This window comes from Zootoca vivipara, chromosome 8, assembly GCF_963506605.1.
Source record: "Zootoca vivipara chromosome 8, rZooViv1.1, whole genome shotgun sequence".
Classification (NCBI taxonomy): domain Eukaryota; kingdom Metazoa; phylum Chordata; class Lepidosauria; order Squamata; family Lacertidae; genus Zootoca; species Zootoca vivipara.
This window is the reverse complement of record NC_083283.1, coordinates 49,609,778-49,632,314: the sequence shown is the minus strand read 5'-3', so window position 1 is coordinate 49,632,314 and position 22,537 is coordinate 49,609,778. Positions and strand designations below refer to the sequence as shown.

General features: G+C 41.0%; 1 protein-coding gene across 3 annotated transcripts in view; it reads right to left on the bottom strand.

Moving 5' to 3' along the window:
- CEP192 (centrosomal protein 192) overlaps positions 1-21,622 on the bottom strand; it is a 56,737-nt gene extending 35,115 nt beyond the window's left edge. Inside the window, exons 1-20 of one of the 3 annotated variants that reach the window (XM_060277917.1) lie at positions 21,581-21,622; positions 19,569-19,758; positions 17,904-18,023; positions 17,085-17,236; positions 16,271-16,323; positions 15,684-15,813; positions 15,267-15,418; positions 14,474-14,617; positions 14,167-14,302; positions 13,785-13,852; positions 12,830-13,049; positions 11,111-11,242; positions 9,869-9,933; positions 9,586-9,783; positions 9,041-9,161; positions 7,597-7,691; positions 6,151-6,775; positions 4,429-4,656; positions 2,104-2,251; positions 183-351 (exon numbers count right to left, since the gene is read on the bottom strand). In XM_060277917.1, coding sequence (XP_060133900.1) covers positions 183-351; positions 2,104-2,251; positions 4,429-4,656; positions 6,151-6,775; positions 7,597-7,691; positions 9,041-9,161; positions 9,586-9,783; positions 9,869-9,933; positions 11,111-11,242; positions 12,830-13,049; positions 13,785-13,852; positions 14,167-14,302; positions 14,474-14,617; positions 15,267-15,418; positions 15,684-15,813; positions 16,271-16,323; positions 17,085-17,236; positions 17,904-18,023; positions 19,569-19,735 — 3,123 coding nt within the window. In that variant the 5' untranslated portion in view covers positions 19,736-19,758; positions 21,581-21,622. Of the gene's footprint in view, positions 1-182; positions 352-2,103; positions 2,252-4,428; positions 4,657-6,150; positions 6,776-7,596; positions 7,692-9,040; positions 9,162-9,585; positions 9,784-9,868; positions 9,934-11,110; positions 11,243-12,829; positions 13,050-13,784; positions 13,853-14,166; positions 14,303-14,473; positions 14,618-15,266; positions 15,419-15,683; positions 15,814-16,270; positions 16,324-17,084; positions 17,237-17,903; positions 18,024-19,568; positions 19,759-21,387; positions 21,549-21,580 lie in introns of those variants that run through there. The other 2 variants (XM_035125388.2, XM_035125389.2) reach the window with 2 other exon arrangements.
- Between the last annotated feature and the right edge of the window lie 915 nt (positions 21,623-22,537).

Below are 22,537 nucleotides of genomic sequence, written 5' to 3'. Positions count from 1 at the left end.
TAATAATTTCATCTTGGGTAATACAAGTCAAAGTCTAGTACACCGTCCACTATACTACACTGGTTCTTGATTAATATTTTATACTTCTGGAAAGATAGTTCTTCATAAAATGTACCTAAGATCAAGCTGCAGCTTGAAACTTGACATATAAAAAAATACTTTGCATCTAACAAGCTACTTACCTGACATCTCTCTGGACTAGACAGAGTTAGATTCTGAAGGGTTTTTTCAGTAGCAGAAACAAAGGTCAATCGTCCCAAGCTATGATCAGTACACAGCACCTGAGGTAAGCTATCACTACAAGATGATTCCTTAGAATTTGATGTTGTATCAGGACAGTCAGCATCAGCTCTGAAACACAAAGAATGCTGACTTTTAAAAAATGTACCCACATACAAACTGCCTACATAATCATTTAACAATATCTGGCATTTCACTCCATCAGTAATGTGATTTGTCCCTCATCTGTTTCCATGGTAAGAGTATTGGTTGCCACCAGACTAGCACTGTGTTTCCAATGTTCCACCCCCCCACTTTCTGGTCTTAGTGTGGCCTAGCAGAGCCATGGCTGCTACCAGCTTAGTGCTACTACAGAGGCCATATCTGAGCCAATCCTTTAAAAAGTGTTTCTGGGCCTCAATTGCATGAAGCAAAATGACATAGTAACTGCTAAAACTACACGATCTAGTAAGAGGCTAGATGCAGCTCTTGAGTTCGCTTTTGCTCATTTCACTCCACAGGCCAGTAATAGACACAGTATAAACCCTGACACAGCCTTGGCTTAATAATCAAGTGATCGAACACTCATGCTTTTTCACCTTTCTTTTATTATCCAATCGCTCTGCCTCTCCACTCTATCACCTTAGCTGTCCTTCAGTGTCATGTTTGACTATGCTTAATGTCAAAAAACATAGTTTGAGGGTAGCCACCTGATGCTGGTAAGACTAATGTTCCCATCATCCATGACACTGGTCAATGCTGGCTTAAGCTAATGAAAATGTACCGTAGTCTAAAAACATCTGGAGGCACCATGTTGGCTACCTGTTCAACAGTCAGTGAACTTGGATTTAGGAGCACCATGGTTAATTTGTTTGTGTAGCATCACATCTGCATGAGGCTTGCCTTTTGTTTTTCCTGTATCACCACAGTATTTATAAACAAATGTATATCACGTAATAAAAATAAGCAGTTTACATAAATAACAGATTATTGATAATAACTTTTAACAAAATTCCTAAAAGTGAAGAGAAACAATAACACAAAGCGATGCACCACAGGTGACAGTGAGCAGCATACAAAACAGATAATTAAAAATTAAGACCCAGAGTCCAGGAAAGCTTGGGTAAAAGTATGTTTTAAGAGGCATTACCCAAGAGGATGGGTGACAATGCAGGAAGCAGGCCTTCTTGGTGATGTCACAAAGTGACAATTGTCTGGTTGTGAAACAGCCAGCAGTGTCTCTGTGGAAGATCTTATCCTGGTGTCAGGTTGTGCAGGGTTTAAAATCCAGCAACAAAAGCCTGAACGTAGCTCAGTAGTTAATAGGCAGCTACATTAATTTCTGGAGTATCCTTACTACTTGAGCGAGTCACATAATTTATAATAATAAATTAATGATGCTGGCTCTTTGATTTGACACTGAATACTGCAATATTGTTCACTTGGCAAGAATGCTAAGCGGCAGCAGCAGCATCCTCATTTCTAGTTCACACTTAAATATGTAAAATTGACTGCCATGTTATATTATGACAATTGTCTTGAATAGGTTCATATTGATTGAATAGTGTTTAAAAATTAGGGCTCATGTACAGAGGTTAAAAGTAATATTTGCCAATAGTTAGTTAGTGTGCATATTCAACTGAGAGATTATCTCTCAAAGACAGAGAGCATAGCATGCTTTGCACAAAGGAAATCCCAGGAACGTCATTTTAAAAAGGGCTATCAGGTGATGGGGAAGACCGACTGTGACCTCAGGGAACTGTACCAGTACAGTAGACAACAATGGGTTGTATGGCTCAGACCATGCAATCTAACCATCTAACCGTATTCAACTACTAACTCCCACCCACATTTGGGCTTTTCATGTTCCCACACAATAGTTACCCTAAAAGAGCAGTTCCAGAAGCTTCATTTGGAGATGAATGAATAAGTGGAGACGTTGAAGGTCTGAAACTGTATTGTTCATCATCTGACATCTGTATACAAGGCATAGGAGTTGCAGGTGTCTGTTCTGTTACTGCAACAGCATTACCTGAATATTGTAAAAAGGAGATGTTGAAATTTATCCTCCTAGCCATGGAAAGAATGACTTCAGATTATCAGTGACTATCCACCTCAGGAGGCAGTACTTCTTAACAGAAATTTGCAAAGCCTATGTTCAGGGATTTCATATTTAACAATGCTTCTGAGACAAAGGTGACCATTTGATAATACTGGACAAACTTAGATGGAACATTCCAAGCAGCTGCCATGCAGATACCTGCAGCTAAAGCATCAATCTGTGCTAATCACTGAAAGATATACAGCTTCACAGCTGTGCACCTAACTTCAACATACCCTTGTTGAAAAGTACCATTCTAATTGAAATTATATAGGTTCAAGTGGCAATTCTGTCAACACCCTTGGTATCGGATTCCACGTGAGGAGCCTAGAAACTGTGGGTAGCTTAAGATGCAAGTTCCTTTAAAGTACTGTTTAATGTGAGAATGCACAGGTGTATGTAAAGCTTGGTTTCTTCAGCAATGAAGAGGTTGCTGAAGCTTGCCTCCTTTCAAGTGCCAGTAGAAAGAGCAGAATGTATAGTAAATAATAAATTACTTATTTAGAATAATAAATTATTTATTTAGAATAAATAATAAATTGTTATTATTAGCCCTGTTTAGGGAAGTTTTTAAAATTTAATGCTGTATTGTTTTTAACACTCGATTGGCAGCCGCCCAGAGTGGCTGGGGAGACTCAGTCAGATGGGCGGGGGTATAAATAAATAAATAAATATATTATTATTATTATTATTATTATTATTATTATTATTATTATTATTATTATTATATAAACTATAGAATGTGGCAACCAAAATCACTTGGATTCTTTCCAGGCATTGCTTTCAAAACACTGGCAAACGGGAGAAATACATAGCAGAGGTGTCTTGGCTACTAACAAATCAAGTTGTGGCCAGCTCAAAGTCTGAAACAATCACTTCCTTATCCCAGGGGAAATTGATACGAGTTTTCTGGCCATGCCTGAAATACCCTTACCTGATTCTTGACAACCCAATTCAATGAATCTGTCAAAAACTGCAGGAAATGAGAATGTTTATAAATGGAAGGTCTAGCCCTGAAGCTAGTCCCGCTGATACCCTTCTGCTTAGACTTAGTTATCAAAAGAACACGTTTTTAACCACAATACTTAGAGAGCCTTACTCAGAGGGACAAAATATTCTGTGTGAATCAATCCATGGCTGCTTGAAAACAGCTATGCACCAAAGCCTTACTCAGAGGGACAAAATATTCTGTGTGAATCAATCCATGGCTGCTTGAAAACAGCTATGCACCAAAGGCTACCGTAGCCACTTTATTGCATGACCCCTTTTAGATTGATGCTCCATAAGCCACAAGTTATGAGAACTAGGTGAAAAGAATAAAGTCATACAGAATACCCATGAGGCCAGTACTCCCACTTTCAGAGTGGCTGCAACTCCAAGTAATAAGGACCAGTGAACATTTGGGTGAGATCTCTAACATGTTAGAGAGCAACTCAATAAGATGGTTAATACACCTGTATTTTGCCACATTTTAGTCCAGATTGAAATTGTTTCTGCTGAAAATCACATGCAAACACAATAAATTGGGGGAAATTATGGTTTCAAATCTTGCTATCAAGCAATGTCCCTTATTCCAAAAGTGAGAGTTGATAGGGAGAAGTGTGCTCCTTTTGTCCTTTACAATTCCATTTAAATCCAGGGGGTATAGATCTTAACAAAACTTTGGGGAAAGGCAACATAACATTGAACTAGGTCCTGGTCTGTTAGAATAAGTGAGATCATTTCAGAAATTAATGTCAACTGGGTGCCCTTAGTACCTGGTTACAGGCCTAGAAAAAGGACAAGAGACCTAGATTCCTGCAAACAATTTGGATACATAATACCTCTTCTTGCCTTGTTCTGAAGACTAGGGTTCTCTGCCCAGAAGCCCAAAACCAAGCCCACCTAACTAAACTAAAATTAAGGAAGAAATAACCTTCTGTAAAAGCAACCATGCTTCAGAGGAAAGCAGCTCTCATTCAACGGAGGCCAAAAAAAACAGCCTCCAGAAGTAGATGAGAGCAGTTATCAAGCACAGGAAAGAAGAATAAACCTACAAATAACAAACTATTTCACCTTACTTTCAAAGCAGGCTTCGGCAGAAATCAATATACCTATACTCTACTCACCAACAACTTTCTGGTTATCAGCAGATATATTTTCAAAAACTATGTGTTTTTCATTGTTGCATGCAGCATTCTCTTCCATTATCTTCTTATCCTGTTTCTCTTGGTATTTAATATTGGATATAGTTTTTTCCTTATTAGGGTGTACAGGAAGAGGGGAAAGCAATATTGGATCAGATTTTAAACTGAGGGGCAGAGGGTTCTTGCTGGTTCTTCCTGATTCAGAGTAAGCTGGATAAAGAAAAAGGTGTTCACAATCCAATTACACATTTTGACTTTATACCAGAGATGCAGGGTTTTCCACTCTTATAAACGCATTGCAAACCTCCTCCCACACAGTCCTCCCACACAGACCAATGGAAATTACTTATGATCTTGGCAGACCACATAATTATTTTCTGCCTATTGTAGCATTTACAACACACTGTGATAGAAGCAGTATGAATGTTAATTGTATTCTTATTGCATCTTGAATTGCTTATATTGTTGCTTCAGTAGCACCTTAAAGACCAACTAAGTTTATATTTTGGTATGAGCTTTCGTGTGCATGCACACGAAAGCTCATACCAAAATATAAACTTAGTTGGTCTTTAAGGTGCTACTGAAGGAATTTTTTTTATTTTGCTTCGACTCAGACCAACACGGCTACCTACCTGTAACTGCTTATATTGTATTTTATTCTACCATAATTTGCATCCCATAGGATTCAAACTGTAATACAACATAACACAATATAATACGTGTGAACTCAGACATACTGTAGACCACCTGAATGCAGCTCACAGACCAGAGTTTGAGAACCTTGTTGTATACAAAAGAAATAATTTAGATTAAACACATATGGGCATCAAAAGCTGATATGTGAGCTTTCTGGCTGCACATGCAGTACCTTCATGCAAGCCAGCAAACAAACAAACCACAAACTCTTCCATTAATTAGTGTTTGCATTTCACCTAAACTGGAAAACTATGGCTAGCAGCTTTCAAGCACACTAGGGTATTATGGTATGGCTGGAAGTTGGATTTGTATCCTGATTTGTTCTGAAACTATTAAGCACAGCTGCCCAACGCAAACATAAATAAGAAACCACAGTGCGGATTTCCTGGATTGTTTGCAGACCCTTGTGAATAGCGGGGCAAAGGGTTATGTGTGTGGTCAAAAGATCTATTCCACTGCAAAAGAGCATTTCTCTCACTACGTTTCCGAGCACAATTAAAAGTGTTGATGCTGACCTTTAAATCCCTATATGGCCTCAGTCCAGTGTACCTGAAGGAGTGTCTCCATCCCCATCATTCTGCCCGGACACTGAGGTCCAGTACCGAGGGCCTTCTGGCGGTTCCCTCGTTACGAGAAGCCAAGTTGCAGGGAACCAGGCAGAGGGCCTTCTCGGTAGTGGCACCCTCCCATCAGATGTCAAAGAGAAAAACAGCTACCAGATTTTTAGAAGACATCTGAAGGCAGCCCTGTTTAGGGAGGCTTTTAATATTTAATCGATTATTTTATTTCATTTTTCTGTTGGAGTGGCTGGGGAAACCCAGCCAGATGGGCGGGGTATAAATAATAAATAATAAATTATTAATTATTATTATTATTACAAGCAATACTGACCCAAAGTTTTCATTAAGCTGCATTGAAATAATTGCCATTCTGTGAATGTCAGTTGTAAATGTTCTTTTTAAAATTGCACAGCTACCAAACAGTTTAGAAGACATGTTAAAGACTTACTGGGAAGTGCTTTTCCACTATCCTCCAAAGACACGGTGGTAGTTTCTGAATCTGGTACAGCAGAAGTCAGGTTTTTTGGAAGAAAGTCTTCACCTATGTTAGATGCTGCTTTTAAACATTCCATTTCATTTTTCTCAAAACTTGTTTTACCAGATGAGTCTCTGTAACTGTTTTCCTCATGTATTGTGCTTAGATTAAGCTTCTCTTCTCCATGCCTGATAGACAAATTACTTTTGGACAAGTCTCTTGGAGAAAGCATTTCAGATTCCTGTTTGTACAAAACTGTATGCAAGTCCCTGGCAGTTGCTTCATCTTTAACTATGCTTTCGGGTTCACAGCCATTCTCAGCTTCATCAGTTTTTCTGAGATATTTCTCTATGTCAAACGTGCTATTTTCTACATTGTTGACATATGACTGACCTGCGGCAGAAAAGTCTGTGGGTTTGACACCTCCAGGGATGCTAGTTATTTCTCTATTTTTATTTGAGGCTTTCGTCATCAAAGCAGCGAGTTGTGATGGATCAGTACTAACAGAAGCATTTGCAATAGCATATGCAATTGTGCTTATACTTAATATAGATGGCTCATGTTGCTTACATTCAACTTTTCTGTCTTCACATTTCTCCTAGAAGTTGGAAAAATGAAAAGTTGACATTTTTAACATCTTGTAGCAAAGCTGAACTCATGTGTCATAATGGTTATATTGCCTCCAATATAAGAGGCAGTATAGTTCTGAAGACAAGTTACTGAACATTTTAAGCTTGTGGGCTTCCCATTGTCATTTTGGCTGGCTTCTGAGAATAGAATGTGGGACTAGACAGACCTTTGGTCTGATCCAGCAGTAGTTCTGCTACTTGGACAATTTATTCAGAAAAACTAACCACTATTTCCACTCATGAGACAGTATGTTTTAACTTCCAGCTTCAGGTTTAACTGTACTGTATTTTTCCGTGTATAAGACGACGCTTTTAGCTAAAAAAAAGAGAGGCAAATATTGGGTGTTGTCTTATACATGGATAGTGAATACAGAGGGGGGGACGTGTGATTAATGGCAGCAGGAAGCAGGAGATTGGTGGCTGCGGCAATTGGGCATGCGATTGGCGCTGTGGCAAGGAGGGCTGCAGCAAGTAGGTGGATGGGCTGTTGGTGGCGGCAAGTGGGCAGACAATTGGCGGCTGCGACGAGGTGTGTGATCGGCAATGGCTGTGGCAAGCAATCGGCAGTGGCGGGCAGGCGAGTGAGCGATTGGTAGAAGTGACCTCCCACATCCCCAAAAAAGCTAAACAATTTAATTTCTTCATTTTGGGTTAAAAAAATAGGGGTTGTCTTATACACGGAAAAAATATGATATGTGAGACACACTGAAATATTTGTTTCAGAATTCTTATAAGAAATGAAATACTTTTTAACAGATACCTACTTTGCTTTTGATATCTAAATACTTACCCTTCCACTCTCTCTGTCTTTTGCACTCACTTCACAAAGGGTAAATGTAGCAGATGCAATGTGGGAGTCTTCCTTAATGCTTTCCTCTACATCCCCTAAGACAAGAAAAGATAGCTTGTGTTCGCTAGAATACTGCTTACAATAAGCCAATAAAAGAAATGTATATTGCAAAGAACAAATTGCAAAGGTTAATGTTGCACCTAGCCATATTCAGATCATTATCCATGTTTTCATGCAGCTGTTCATCCTCTTTCTGCTGTATACTTGCTTTGGCACAGATACTTTTATTAACCTGATTTGTTAACTCACATTAACGTGAAGTTCCCTGGCTTGGATGCAATGGGGAATTCTGGATTAATGCAAGGCAGGAGATCCAAGTCATTGAGCAATGTGAAAAGGGGAGAGGAATGTGTTTTATGACACTATGAATGATTGTCTGAACGTGGCCATTTTAAGTGTAAACACCACACAAATGTAATTAAGCAAACATCTAAGATCTATTTGGAAAAACAAAAATCCTATGTAAAAGCAATTTAAGTCTATCTGTACTCTAACTGCTTATTTTCATACCAAGCAGAGTGTGTGAGGATAATACTAAGCTGCATAAGGAAACTTATGGTTTCTCAGTCACCCTTCATGAAAAGATTCCAGGGTGATTTACATATCTGTACCATTAAATACCACACATAATAAAGCACTAAACAAAAATTTAAAATCTGTTAAAATAAAACTCTTGGCCTGCATATAGCCCCAACATGGTTTTTGACACACACCCCAAAATGACTTTTAAAAGTTCCGAATGCACCCCCAGTATTCCGATACCAAAAGCTTTCTGTGACACCCACCTGTCTTCTTTTTTAAAAAAAGAAATTTTAAATTAGCTATCCTCACTTTTAGACTTCAGCCATGCCCACTTTGACATGTTGCCCCTGGAGGGTTTGGCCATGAGTCAATCCTGCCCTCTGCATGAAAAATATGAGCTGCTCCTTACATTAATAGGAAACAGCATGAAACCCTGCAGGACCCTGCAGCATAGTTGCCAGGGGGCAGAGCACTCCTCCAGTGCCATTCTGGAATATGCCCAATACGAAACACAGACCCCATTTTCCTGCCCTCGCTTACACTGTATTGGCAGGCTAGCAGCTTAGTCTGCAACTGTATGCTATATAGTGTTATCAGACTTGGCCCAACACATAAGCGGGTTTTGGAAATGAAGTGAACAATGAGCTAACATCATGCGTGGCCAGCGTGATGCCACTTCAGGTGTTGTGAACAGTCCATTAGCCATGCTGGTGGGAAGTATGAGGAACTGTAGTTCACAATCTCTGGAGGCCACCAGGTTTCCTTCGCCTGATTTACATCATTTATCATCATTTAGCTATAAACAGCTATTTGCACAGAATTCTTAGGTTTACGAGAAATTATTAGGTTTACAAGAAATTACCTTGAAGAGTAGATGTCTGAGAATTCTGCTCATCAGAGTTTGTTCTAGATACATCAGATTGCCTCCACAAAGGAAGAGGTTGTCTCTTTTCCGGTGAAGTAATGTGATAACCAAAAGATGGCTGTAAGAGGAAATAACGTTCATGATAAATGCTTTGAGAAACATGTAGTAATAGAAGCTGGCCAACACAGCGTCTAGATCTGGAAGATGTCAAACTTTCCTTCAAAAATTTGCTTCTTTGCCCTGTGTTTCACAGTCCATTGAATAAAATAACTCAACAGACGTTTACAGGCATACGAGACTACCTCATGGACAAGTCAGTAATGGGCTACATAGACAAATGCAGTAGTTCTCCAGGGTCTCAGGCATATATCTCTTTCAGTCCTGCTATCAAAGATATTTTAATGAATTTGGAAGGCACTAAACCTGCATTTTCTGTAGGCAAAGCATAAGCTCTATTACTCAGCTATGAGCCTGCTGAATTCTTGTCAAAAAGCAAGTTGCGCAAATAGTGGTAAAAGTATGTGGACAAGATAGCTACGTACCCGTTTCACATCACCTCCTCCTCCGAGGCAACCAAGAGCCTCAGATCTCTGACCAAAGAACTCTCCTAGAGAGAGCCGTAGGTAGCTAGCATCTTTGCTAAAGTCGGTCTGTGAACCTCTTAGTGGGTTGCCGTTATTAACACATTTCCATAAAGAGTCCTCTAATCCAGAGGTATTTTGCAGTTCCATTTTCTCTTCCTGAAAATGTTGCAAACAAAAATGTCAAGAATTATCATTACCTATAGACAAAAGCATCAGAATAGCCTCTTAACAAGTTTCCTACCTGCATAAATCTGTGTTCCCTTTCAAATTCTTCTTGATCTTGGGCAATCACAGCAACTGCTTCAGCTTTTCAAAGAGTAAGAGGGAAGAAAAGGAAACGATTAACCTCTTAGCATATCCCACATTCCCTAGGCAGAATGGATGAATGAGTGAAAGGTAAAGTAAACGTGAATTAAAAACTACATTAAAAATTAGGCATATTTTATGTACTGAGCTTAGTTGCCTGTAAGGTCATGTAATGTTAATATGCAATTTGCTTAGGTCCATCAGCTGAACGTTTTAAGTCAGCTAAAAGCCAATTTGCTTACTCAAGGCTTCTTGAGATGTTTAAGGGGGTTATTCAGTTCAGCTACTGGCTGTGATGTTTTTAACTGATGGATTTTTAAAAATAATTTAGTTATTATTTTCTGATTTCTATTTGTAATTTCATGATACTTGTAGCTACTGAAAGAGATTTCCCCCCCTAAAAATGTCACCAGTATATAAATCCAAATAAATAAAATAAAATTTAAAAGTTTTGTGTGGTTTTATGATGTTATGGTAATACCAACTGTAAGAAAAGACAGGTACTGTGTTTACCATTCAAGGAGAAGCACTTTGAATAAAAACAGGCTTTTGTATCATCTGAAGCCCTGGTCTTCTGTGCTGCTGTCTTTGTAAGGAGCAGAGCTACCAGCTAGGAAATGGGAAAGACATGCCAGGCCCTTTCCTCTACCATTATTTAATTTCCGCAGTTTGGTAAGTAATACTACAATTGAAGTCTATCACAAGTAATATCCTAAGTTTAGAGAAGTCAGGTTACTTACCCTCGTAGCTGCCAGTTTTATGATTCTGGTTTTTCACCCCTCATTTTAAAATAAAGGTTTTAACACTGAAGTTTCAGTTACCGAAAGAAGTATTTTTGTTTCACTGTCATGCAGTTGGCATCTGCATTACATTACCTACAAATATGTGGAGAATCTGGGTGACCTATGTCCTAAATTATAATTAATCTTGTAGTACAAACTTACTCAAGCCAGGTCGAAGGAAAGCTTGCAAGATCCCTGCTATGTTTCCTACTTATCTTTGTGCAAAGGGGTAATTTAAGATGGAAGAGGAAAAAATAATCTCGAGAAATTAAGGGAGCTCCGACAAAACTCCTTCTGATACTGACATATTTTGTAAATGCGGGTGTCTGTTCTTTTAAGATTAGGGATATGCAACCAATACATTTCCAATGATTTAAATGTATAATAAGGCTTACATCCAGCTATGAAGTCTCCACTTAAGTTTGAGAAATTGGATACTTGTTCTTTATTGAATGACGTGTAGTAAGCAAGATCTGTCACCCATCTACCGTCTTCATTTTGATACACAACATCATGTGGTGGGTTCTCTAAAAAAGGAATCACATGTTGCCTTTAGCTTCCTCCATTTTCAGTCATGATACATGAATGGAATACATGAATGAATACATTACAATATAGCACAAATAAGGTTCCTATCCAAAGGATGTTACTACCTACCGTGTTTCCCCTTTTTTAAGACACCGTCTTATAACTTTTTTTACTTAAAAAAGAACACGGTGTCTTATTTTCAGGGGATGTCTTGTACGGTACCTTAAGGCCTCCTCGGAGGGGCCAGGCCACTGGTTCGGGGTGCTGCTGGGCGCTCTGCGCGGCATCGAGGCGGCAGGCTGCTGGCTCGGCGCTCCGCCCAGCACTGCTGGGCGCTCCGGGCGCTCGGCGCTGCAGACCGCCGGTTCCGGCGGCGGGGGGCAGGCCTCGGGCAGCTCTCCCCCCAAAAGAAGAGGCCAGGCGCTGCAGGGCGCTCCGAGCGCTCGGCGCTTCGGAGCGCTCCGCTCTGCAGCCGCCGCTTCCGGCGGCGGGGGGCAGGCCTCGGGCAGCTCTCCCCCCAAAAGAAGGGGCCAGGCGCTGCAGGGCGCTCCGAGCGCTCGGCCCTGCAGTCGCCGCTTCCGGTGGCGGGGGGCAGGCCTCGGGCAGCTCTCCCCCCAAAAGAAGAGGCCAGGCGCTGCAGGGCGCTCCGAGCGCTCGGCGCTTCGGAGCGCTCCGCTCTGCAGCCGCCGGCCTCGGGCAGCCAAACAAAAAGAGAAGAGGCCAGGCGCTGCAGGGCGCTCCGAGCGCTCGGCGCTTCGGAGTGCTCCGCTCTGCCGCCGCCGGTTACGGCAGCGGGGCGGCAGGCCTCGGGCAGCTCCTCCCCCCAAAAAAAGAAGAGGCCAGGCGCTGCAGGGCGCTCCGAGCGCTCAGCGCTTCGGAGCGCTCCGCTCTGCAGCTGCCGGTTACGGCGGCGGGGCGGCAGGCCTCGGGCAGCTCCCCCCCCCCGCAAAAGAAGAAGCCAGGCGCTGCAGGGCGCTCTGAGCGCTCGCTGCTTCGGAGTGCTCCACTCTGCAACCGCCGGTTCCGGTGGCGGGGCGGCAGGCCTTGGGCAGCCCAAAAAAAAGAAAAGAAAAGAAGAGGCCAGGCGCTGCAGGGCGCTCCATGCGTTCTCTGCAGCAACAGCAGCCGGTTCCAGGCCCCTCTGGCTGGCTGGGGCGCTCGGCGGTCTCGCATGGAGGTATGTCTTATTTTCGGGGGGTGTCTTAGATCTCACTAATGCTAAAAATGCTGCCATGGCTTACTTTCTGACTACGTCTTAAAAAGGGGGAAACACGGTAGACTTGGACGATTGGGGGAAGGAAAGGAAAGCTAACAATGAGTTGATTTAACAAAACAACAACAATAAGCAATGCATGCATAATTTAACTTAGTGGTTAAATCATAACTGAACCGGGATATTCAAAAGCTACTTTTGTTCCACTCTCATTTTCAAGTAAGCTGCGGTATTTCATCTGCATCGACTAAGGCCATGTGCTGTTTACATCAGGCATAACACAAAAGCATTCACAGCAGCCACCTACCAACTCAGCAACATCTCAAAATCAATCTAGAAGCTGAAAGCACGCAGGAGCTAGCATTTAACTAACCTTTTGCTGTACATTCATATTGCTCTGAACCTTTGTAAGCACTTGGAGACAGGTATGCATCAGCCAGAGGAACATAATTTTCATTAGCAAGCTGTGACACATCAGGAAATTGGGTTTGCTGTTCTGTGTGCCAAATCTCAGAAGCAGCATTACTGTCAGCAATGCATTTAAAGTAGAGAGAATCTAGCTTTAGTTCACAGTTGGTTACGTTTGTGGCATCCTTTTAAAAAAAGCAAAAGGAAAGAAAAAGAGTTACTTTACTAACTAGACAAAAATGTTCATTTTCTTTCTAATGTCAATTAAGAGATACTTTCCCAGACCAATTTTAAACAACCTCGCGTAGTAAGGTTTTATGGAATTGCTCAAGGACCTTCATTGAGTATGGTTTTAGCAAGCAATTTAAAGTGTTTATTGCTTTTAAGTAGTGTATGCCATTTGGGCAATTTTACTGGGAAAGCTCCCTCCAGCTTGCATACAGGATCGTCAGCTGGGCACTGTTAGCTATAGTGCTCATTGCGGTTATGGGGAGAGGAGGAAGGGACAAAATGAACAAGTTAATGTTGCCTACTCAAGGTCTTGGAATGAGACATGTGACTACTGATTGGGGAAAAAAATAGTAGTAGGGATTTGCATGTGTGATTGATTCATAAACTCTGAGCAGCTTTGGAAATTCAGACTATTCAGAATGTTTTCCTTCAAAAACAGAAACAAAAAGTATCCCCAACAGTTGCTCAAAAAGAAGCCTGGTTTATTTAAAAAAGAGATGATACCCTGTTAAAAGAAACTGGTGATATCTAACTCATACTCAGAGTAGACCCATTGAAATCCATGAACAAGTTACTTAAGGTTATTTATTTCAATGGGTCTACTCTAGGAGATATCCAACATTAGGTCAAACTCAGTATCTTGAGTCAGAATACATGGATTCTGATTTTCAGTTCTCTACTGTACTTACATTTCTGCTGCTGCTAAATGTATTCGTCTTTACAGATATTCCATCTTCCTTACTACAGTCATGACAACCTGCAATGATAATAGTTATTTAGCATTGATTTTAAATGAAATGAAATAAATGTTGTAATAGAAAAAAGCATTTAATAGGTAACATATCTTGGCATCAACATGTTATTCCCACAGTACCGGTACTTTGGGCTTCATTATTATACCGTTTTCCTCATTATATTCATTTTTACTCAATATGCATTTTTAAAAAGATGCTTAAAATTTGACATGACACTATCATACCTTTAAAGGAGACACAGAATAAACTAAGTTGTAACAAACTGATATGCACATTCAGTATATTAAAATGTCACCATCAATAACAGAACTGCTACCTAGGGCATCTGAACAAGCATGTTGATAATCTGTTGTCCTACTGCATACTTCAGATGTGTAAACTACCATTTCAGCAGGAAACTTTTCAGAACTATCATTGTGTCCGGAGTTTAGACTAGGTTTACTGCATTCCACCTGTTGCAAATAAAAAAGAAAAGAAAAGAAAATGCATTGTACTTTTTTTAAAAAAAAGAAATCTTAAAACATATTTGAGTATAGGCAACCCACGTTCAGCAACCCCCAAACTATGTTGGTTAAAGGTTTGTGACTTCTCTAGAAATTTAGCCAAGCTTAATTATGACGCACCTCTTGCCTTACTGTCATGGGCAGCATAAATTGCTCGTCTTTTTCGTTGTGCCCAGCTTCCTTAAAATCATACAGTTCTTCGTCGCTAGCAACAGGAGAATCAGTTCTTGCTGCCTGGCAAACGTTAGGTATCTGGAACTTTTCCTGAAGAATTTTAACTGTTAGTTTTCAGCCAAAATGCCTTCAATGTGCTCTAGAGTTGGGGAGGCCTGTGGCTTTGCAAGGAGCATCAAACAATGTGTCAGGATGAGCCCTGCTCACCTCTACAGCTTCAAAGTTGGGAGGTCGGCTAGCTGCTCATCACGCTCAGAGCAGGTGAAGCTCAAGTAACCAAGAACTCTTGAGCAACGGCAGAAGATAATTTATGTAGTTTGTTAAGAGCATGATCCACTTGCACCACAAGCGCAGTGCTTATGAAGTATCCCAGAAAGTCTAAACTGAACCATTTCTTTTCACCAACCAACAAGGGTGTACGAGCACAAGCCCACAACATTAGGGAGAATGCCTAGTCTGTGTGCTGCCTTATCTTCATCTATTGCTCATTCTCTATTCTTTTGTAGCTCTTGTGTAGAAGGTTGGGAGAGAAAAGGGAAATGGGGCATTATTGCTATTAGGATCCTCTGCAGGAGATGCAGGTTTGGGGGAAGTGAACTGTGCCTCATTTTAGCTCCCTTAAGTTACCAACATTATCTACCCCCCAACCACCTTTTACAAAAATTGTTCATGCAGACTGAACAATGTTATAGTGCACCTACAATGCCCCCAATAATAGAATAACTGAATTTTCACTTACGGATTTCCTATTTGAAGGCAGTTCCATGGCTTTAACATGTTCTCCAAATTCATGTTCTTGAACATCTTCCACCTGCATTTCTGGTAGTACCAGCTGCTCAAAATAAGTCTCCAGTTGGCCATCACAGAACTCTTCATCTCCAATTTCATATTCTAATTCAGCAAAAAGTGGCTTGTCATTAGTTCAGATGTTAAGTATGAACCATGTGCATTCTTCCACAGTTCCCCAGATATATGCACACAGGTGTTTTAAGGACATATGTATATCATCTGCACTTCATGTTCACTGCAGGAAGCATATGCATCACATGAAACATCAGTGCACAAATAATCTGGCTTAATGCTGGCAGTGTGGAGCCATCCTTAGCAAAAAAATAAACTGGAAGTATACCAAACAATTCGAATTTTAAAGCAATACCTGTAGAATGTCCTTCTAAGCTTGCAAAGCTCAGTGGTTGTTCATTTTCTATAAATCTGGAAAAGCCGATCATAGTGTTGCCATCTATTTCATTTGTTATCCTCTTCTGACCATGTTCTAATGAAACAGCCTACAAACCAAAGTCAATTCAGGAATTTGAATTACTTATTGTTAAGTCTCCTCCATAACTCACTTTTTCCTGGCTGGATCAATCAAAGTCTCTAGTGTTCATCAAATGCCCCCAAGGAAAGCAGGACATGATGTTATATTATCCCATAGGTTTTAAAAAAATAGAAGGGATTCAAGAAATTACAGACAAGTTGATTTAATGTTTGTTCCAGTTAAGTTGGTGGAAAGCTTTAAAGATAAAATGGTAAAGTATAAAAGAGACGTCTTGCTAATAAAACAACAGCATGGCTTCTGCAAAGATAAAGCCTGCCTCACTACTGCTTTGGATACTTTTGAGAGTGTGGCCAAGCATATGGAGAGTGATGCTTCAGAAGACATTATCTAATTAAGAATTTTTGCTAGAAAAAGTACATTAGTTCTTTGTAAAGTCTACATCAATCATACTGCAGAAAAGTTACCTTGTAGTCTTCTTTGTCTTTTTCAAATGAAGCAAATATTCTAGCTGTCAAATCTGAAAGTAAAGAAAAAAGGGTTTTCCTACTGCATTAGCAGTCCTCTTTACAAAGGCAAATAATTTGCCAGGAATTTCTTAACCACAGGGATACATGGATTATACTGCTTGCAAATTTTATGCAAATGCTCTTGCGCTGCAAATACCACTACTTTATTTTTATTTGGCAAGAGAATTTCTTTTTTGTGGGGGGGGGGGGTGTCACTGTCTCCCACTTAGCACTGTGCATAAAATTGAACACTATCAAGAACCTTTAGCAAATGTGAACTAATCAAGTATGGAATCATTCAAGAATATGTTGTTGTTTTTAAATTAAATACACCCTTCAAATACATTCACATACGAGCTCAGGTGCAGAGAAATGTGGTTTGGTTTGCCCAAAATTACTTTAAACCGCTTTGAGGTGTGGTTTTTTTTACAAACAAGTGATGTATAAATTTTATGAAATACAAGTAAAGAAAAAAAAAAGGTCTGTAGACCAGCAGTTCCCCACTCCTGCTTTACTCCATTCTCCCCCATCATCCAAGTCTGTCTATTCTCATGAAGTCAGCCAGCCAAATTATGTAGATGCCAGCTACTACCTTATTTTTGGTAGCTCCAGTTCATTTCCAAACTGATGGGAAACTCAAGTGGGTGACTATTAGAGGGGAAACTATATTAAACTTCAGGTGTCACAAATGAAGATACTACACTTAGCAGAACTTCAGAATACATTGTAGAATGCTAATAGTATTCCTACAGACACTGTGAAAATTGCCTACCTTCCAAGTGTTGAAGTGAAAGCCCCTCATGCAAAGAATGCCACTGGTTACCAGAGCATTCATTAGAAATATGCTGGTGTTTTTGCTGCAAAACATTAGATTCTTTCTGGCTTGACTCCAACTGATTGTCTGCAGATTTATTACAGCATTCCCTGAGAAAGTTAAAATGAAGGTTTTAATCTTAGTAGTAGTTTTCAGACAGCTCCACTTGCATTGTTTAGCTGAACCACACTAAGCTATATAATCCATGCATAAATATTTTTTATAGTTAAGTTTGCATATTAGCCTAAAGCTTGTTGTTCCAAAAATTTACAAAGTACATATTTCCATAAACCCATTATTTCCCAGGATCTCAACCATCCTGAGATGGGAGGCAAGTTTAGCTTTCCAACAACATGTAAATATTTTTCTAGTGCTTCTCAACTGGTAATATCAATAGACTAACTTAAATGAAAAAGTTAACTAAGGCTAAAATCTGAAAAATATATTAGGATCTTACAGGTACTTTTTAACAAGCTAAGCCAGGAAGTAGTTAGCTGAAGGCTGGAAGAAGAGGATTTTTTTCTGTTGTCAAAATATATATAATGAAATTACACCCCCATCTCTGCTGTTAATAGTGACAAGACATGCAGCAACATTTAAATCAGGCATTCATGAAATCTATTTGTCAGAGAATATCTCTAGAAAGTTATTTTTAAGTTGGATCAAAAAGTTCTAATCTACTGTATAAGGAGAAGGGAGTTTTCTGTGAGCAGAAATGTATCTTTGGATCCAACACAAGATGTACAGTAACATTAAATTATGTAATCTACTTCTTACACAGTATCCTGAAAGTTAAGTATAAGATTCTTTCTTGGATCAGAATCAGATTCACCACTACAGGAAGATGCTAATGGAGCAGGGAATCTACTGTCCATGTAAGACACTTCATCATATTGTCTGCAATACAGAGAAAACAAAACCATTATTTTGCAAGTTCTCAGTTCTGTTGTTTAGAAGACTGTTTCAGTGATCAGGAATGTCTTATGAAGTGGCACCAGCTCCTCATATTAACCACACGGTAAATTTGTCTCCAGTAGTAATCCAAGGTAAAAGCGAGGAAGGTACTTCAATCCTTAGTGTCTCATACTTAGAGCAGTCCTTTTCTTGTTCTTCTTCTTCTTTTGAAAAAGGAACAAACTTGCTTCCCCTTCCCCCACCATGGTTTTCAGTTTTCAGCATCTTGCCTAAAAATAGCAGCTTATGAGGTGGCTCACTAAATTAGGGGCCCCAAACTAAGGCCCGGGGGCCGGATGCAGCCCAATCGCCTTCTCAATCCGGCCCGCGGACGGTCCGGGAATCAGCATGTTTTTACATGAGCAGAATGTGTCCATTTATTTAAAATGCATCTCTGGGTTATTTGTGGGGCCTGCCTGGTGTTTTTACATAAGTAGAATATGTCCTTTGATTTAAAATGCATCTCTGGTTTATTTGTGGGGCACAGGAATTCATTCATATGTTTTTTTCAAAATAATAGTCCGGCCCCCCACAAGGTCTGAGTTTGCTGACTAAATGATACTACTGCGACTAAATGATACTACTGATGATACTACTGATGTCAATGGCCATTGCTAGGAACAATTACCGTTCAAGTCTTCATAGCGCTAAGCCAGCAGCCTCCAAGCTGCTTCACAACTCCTCCCAGAAAGGGTACTGGAGTCTCCTTCCCCATAAAGCAGTGGTCAGCAGCAGTTACTAGTAGCCTCCAGCTAATTGCCTCAAGAGCAGCTACTGTTACTCAACCCTGTATATAACAGCTACAGTGGAACCTCGGTTTATTAACACCTTGGTTTACGAATTTTCAGTTTACGAACACTTTAGTTTATGAACAGACTTCCGGAACCAATTACATCCATCTTCGGGTTAAGTACGCTTCAGGTAGAGTACTCCGCAGACCTTCTGGAACAGATTAATCCACTTTCCATTACTTTCAATGGGAAAGTTCGCTTCAGTTTATGAACGCTTCAGTTTATGAACAGACTTCCGGAACCAATTGTGTTCATAAACCGAGGTACCACTGTACTTGCAAAAATGGCTTTAATATCCAGGGATTTAGGTATTCACCTCTACACACAAGAGGGTGACCGAGATAATATGCTAATATGTCTGGGGCCTGCTCCAGATCTCACCACTTGGGAGGATAGGAGGTAGTCTTCAAACAGCCCCTTGCCAGTACCTGCTTTACTTGCCTCCAAGTTACTACACAATGTCTGACAGTTCAGCACATAATTATTAGCTTACTCAACAAATTTTATATAAGATTTCCAATTACTGGTATCTAGATTCTATTTTTTATCATGAATCATACACCGATGGAAGCAGAAAGCCATGCCTGGAAACAGTTTCAGATTTAGAAATTACCAGCCATGAGCAATCCTTCAGTCAATACATTCTTCCCTATCACTCACCTACAAATTTCTAGTCACGAACTAACAAATGCCTTACCCGCCATGAGAGCCAGTTTTCCGTCTGGCTTCAGTTGAAGCAGCAACTGGTATACCAAGATTTGATGAAATTGTGATATTGTCAAAAATGTCACTGGTGCAGCCAGTTACAGAGTTGTGCAAAACACTTGGAAATGTCTCATCTCCAATACATTTGAAGTCTTCCATTATACTGTCTTCTCATAGCTGTCCTAAAGGGTAAAAGAGAGAGAGAGGTTACACAAAGGCAGCAAGATAATATTCAAGAAATGTTCTATTTTATCAGTACTTTTAAATCACATTGTCTAGTCTTTGTTTCCTAGATGGTACGTGTACAGTCAGAGACTGTTTGACCTGTGTCATAAAGCTCCTAAATTGCTACAGGAGCTCAATAACTGAGAAACAAAACTGAAAAGCTGTGCAGTTGTTTGACTTTGCAATGACTACCAACACAAGCGTAGCACAGTACAGTATTCCTAGATCTTCCACAAAGACAGACACTAAGTAAATTCTTTCACAATACACTCTAGAAATTCCAAACGCAAAAGGAAGACACATTTGAAGGACTGGAACAGGTACAAGCTCTTTGAAAGCAAAATGCCAGAGCAGTCCAAGAGTAGAGTTACATCAATCACAATTGCAAAATGCAACTTTTACTGTGTTTTTATTTTCAAAATCAAGTTATCTGGTAGAGGATACAAAGCACCAAAGCACATATGCAGGTTGTCAATCCTTTAACAAAATAAATTCTTTTCAGGATACACAGCTCATTAGATTTCTGACTACACACAGTGTAGGTGCTATATTTAGCTGTTTAAGCCGATTGGCATGAGTTTATTACTGTTTCTAGAGGCCGCCAGCAACTGAAGTGGGGTACGGCAGAGAGAATGGTGTACATACTCAATTTTTCATTAATGCTCTTTCAACCAAAACCTTTACTATGGGAGTGGGGTGGGGGAATGTGAGAAGCACCATCAGCTCTCTTGCATACAAAATAATTCTGAATCACAACTAAGTTTTGGTCAGCTCCAAATATATTTTTTCACACCAAGGCAAGCACTTCACAAATTTGCAAGATAAATTAGACTATTTCTCCTGCCACAAAAGTAGCAATTAACTGCCTTGTTGCATTTACAGGAATTACTTTTTTAAAAGAAAAGGGCCCTTTTCTGCAACTGTTCTGGGGCCATATGGGTCAGTGTTGCTAGCTTCAAAGTACTCTTCCATAGCACATTAGCTCAGAAGGACCAGCAGGGCACGGTGCCGGAGCAGCTCTCTGCACATGCTCAGAAACACTTTCTGACACCAGCATCGTCCAACAAAGCATCCATTCACAGTTTGATGCAGAGCCGAGCTGTGGCTCAGCTTTGCCCCCGTTATCGACCTTCTTATGGGCAACTTATAGGAAAGGAGTATGGACACTTCCATGGCACACAGAGCAGGAGGAGGAAAGGAAGAGGAACTCCGTCCCCACCGCGGAATATAAATAACTGCCCCAGGCACACGTGGAGGGCGCCGATTTCTGGCGTTTTTCCTGCTAAGGGCGGCGCTGGGCTGAAGGGAAGCGCTGCGAGGGAAGCAAAGGGGCGCGCCTTTTTTTCGGTTCCCCCTGAAACGGGCTCCCGCCCCTCCGTCCTCTCTTCTCGGGACACCCGCCAAAAAAAGCTTCCCCGACACTCAGGAAACTCATCCGTTTTAGGCGCCGACACAGGAGGGAGGAAGAGAGAACGGAAACCGCCCCGAAAACTACATTAAACGACCGCTTCCGATTGCGAAAAACGTGCCCCCCCCCAAAAAAACCAACCAACCAACACCCCCCCCACACACACAAAACCGCTCACCCAAAGCAAAAGCGAGCGCTGGAACGGCAGCTCTCGGGCGCCTCCGGGCACGCGCATTGATGCGCGAGGACACCGTTCGGAAACGTCACGGCAACCCCAACAAGCGTCGAACTCTGGAGGAGGGAGGGAGGGGGAGAGAGAGAAACGCCCCCCTCTCTATCTTCGAGTAAGTGCGCACGCGCACGCCCCTTACCTGGCGCCTAGGAAACTCGCTTTTGGATTTCGGCGGGCGGGGTGGGGTGGGGTGGGGGGAGGAAGCGGAGGGCGGGATCGGGGGGGGCACATGCGAATTCTATTGGTTTACGAGAACGGAACGAAGGGAAAGTGTAGCGCTTCTCTGATTGGACGAGAGGGCGGTGACACGCTACTTTCAAACAGTCCGGGAGAGAGAGCTTGTGGGCTTTGCGAAGGTGACAACGATCTCGCTACGAGTCTGCTTACTTGTTATTTTATTTACAAAAGCACCTAAGGCTGGTATATAAATCTAATAAAAAATAGGTGATGCTGAGATTTGTTCAAGACCGCCCCCTGAAGTTCCATTCTAATGAATTGGAATACTGTACAGTACTGTAAATCAGCCTGATGACAGCAAGTGTGGTATAGGAACAGAATCAGCTGCTTAAACTAATACATTTTTTTTTAAAAAAATCACTGAGGTCATATGAAGCCTTTTGGGATTAATCAAGACAGCTCTTTGGACAACCCCCCCCATCCAAGAAAGAGGGCAGAGGCTATAAGGCAATTATACTGGATGTTCTTTGATGACCATGGTATTGGAAGCATAATTTTATGCGTATTTATGTTGAAATTAAACATTCTGCCCACAGCACATAGTGGGACTTATGAATCACTGATGGACTTACTGTTAAGACCGTGTTCATGAAAGACAATCTTCCCTGATCAGTTTTGAGTGATCACCAAAGGAAAAAAACAGCAGCAGCAGCACAGGATTTTGCTGCATGTTAACATTTCTGCTTAAGGGTAAAGGGTAAAGGGACCCCTGACCATTAGGTCGTCGCTCATCTTGCTTTACTGGCCAAGAGAGCCGGCGTACAGCTTCCAGGTCATGTAGCCAGCATGACTAAGCTGCTTCTGGCAAACCAGAGTAGTGCACGGAAACACTGTTTACCTTCCCGCCGGAGCAGTACCT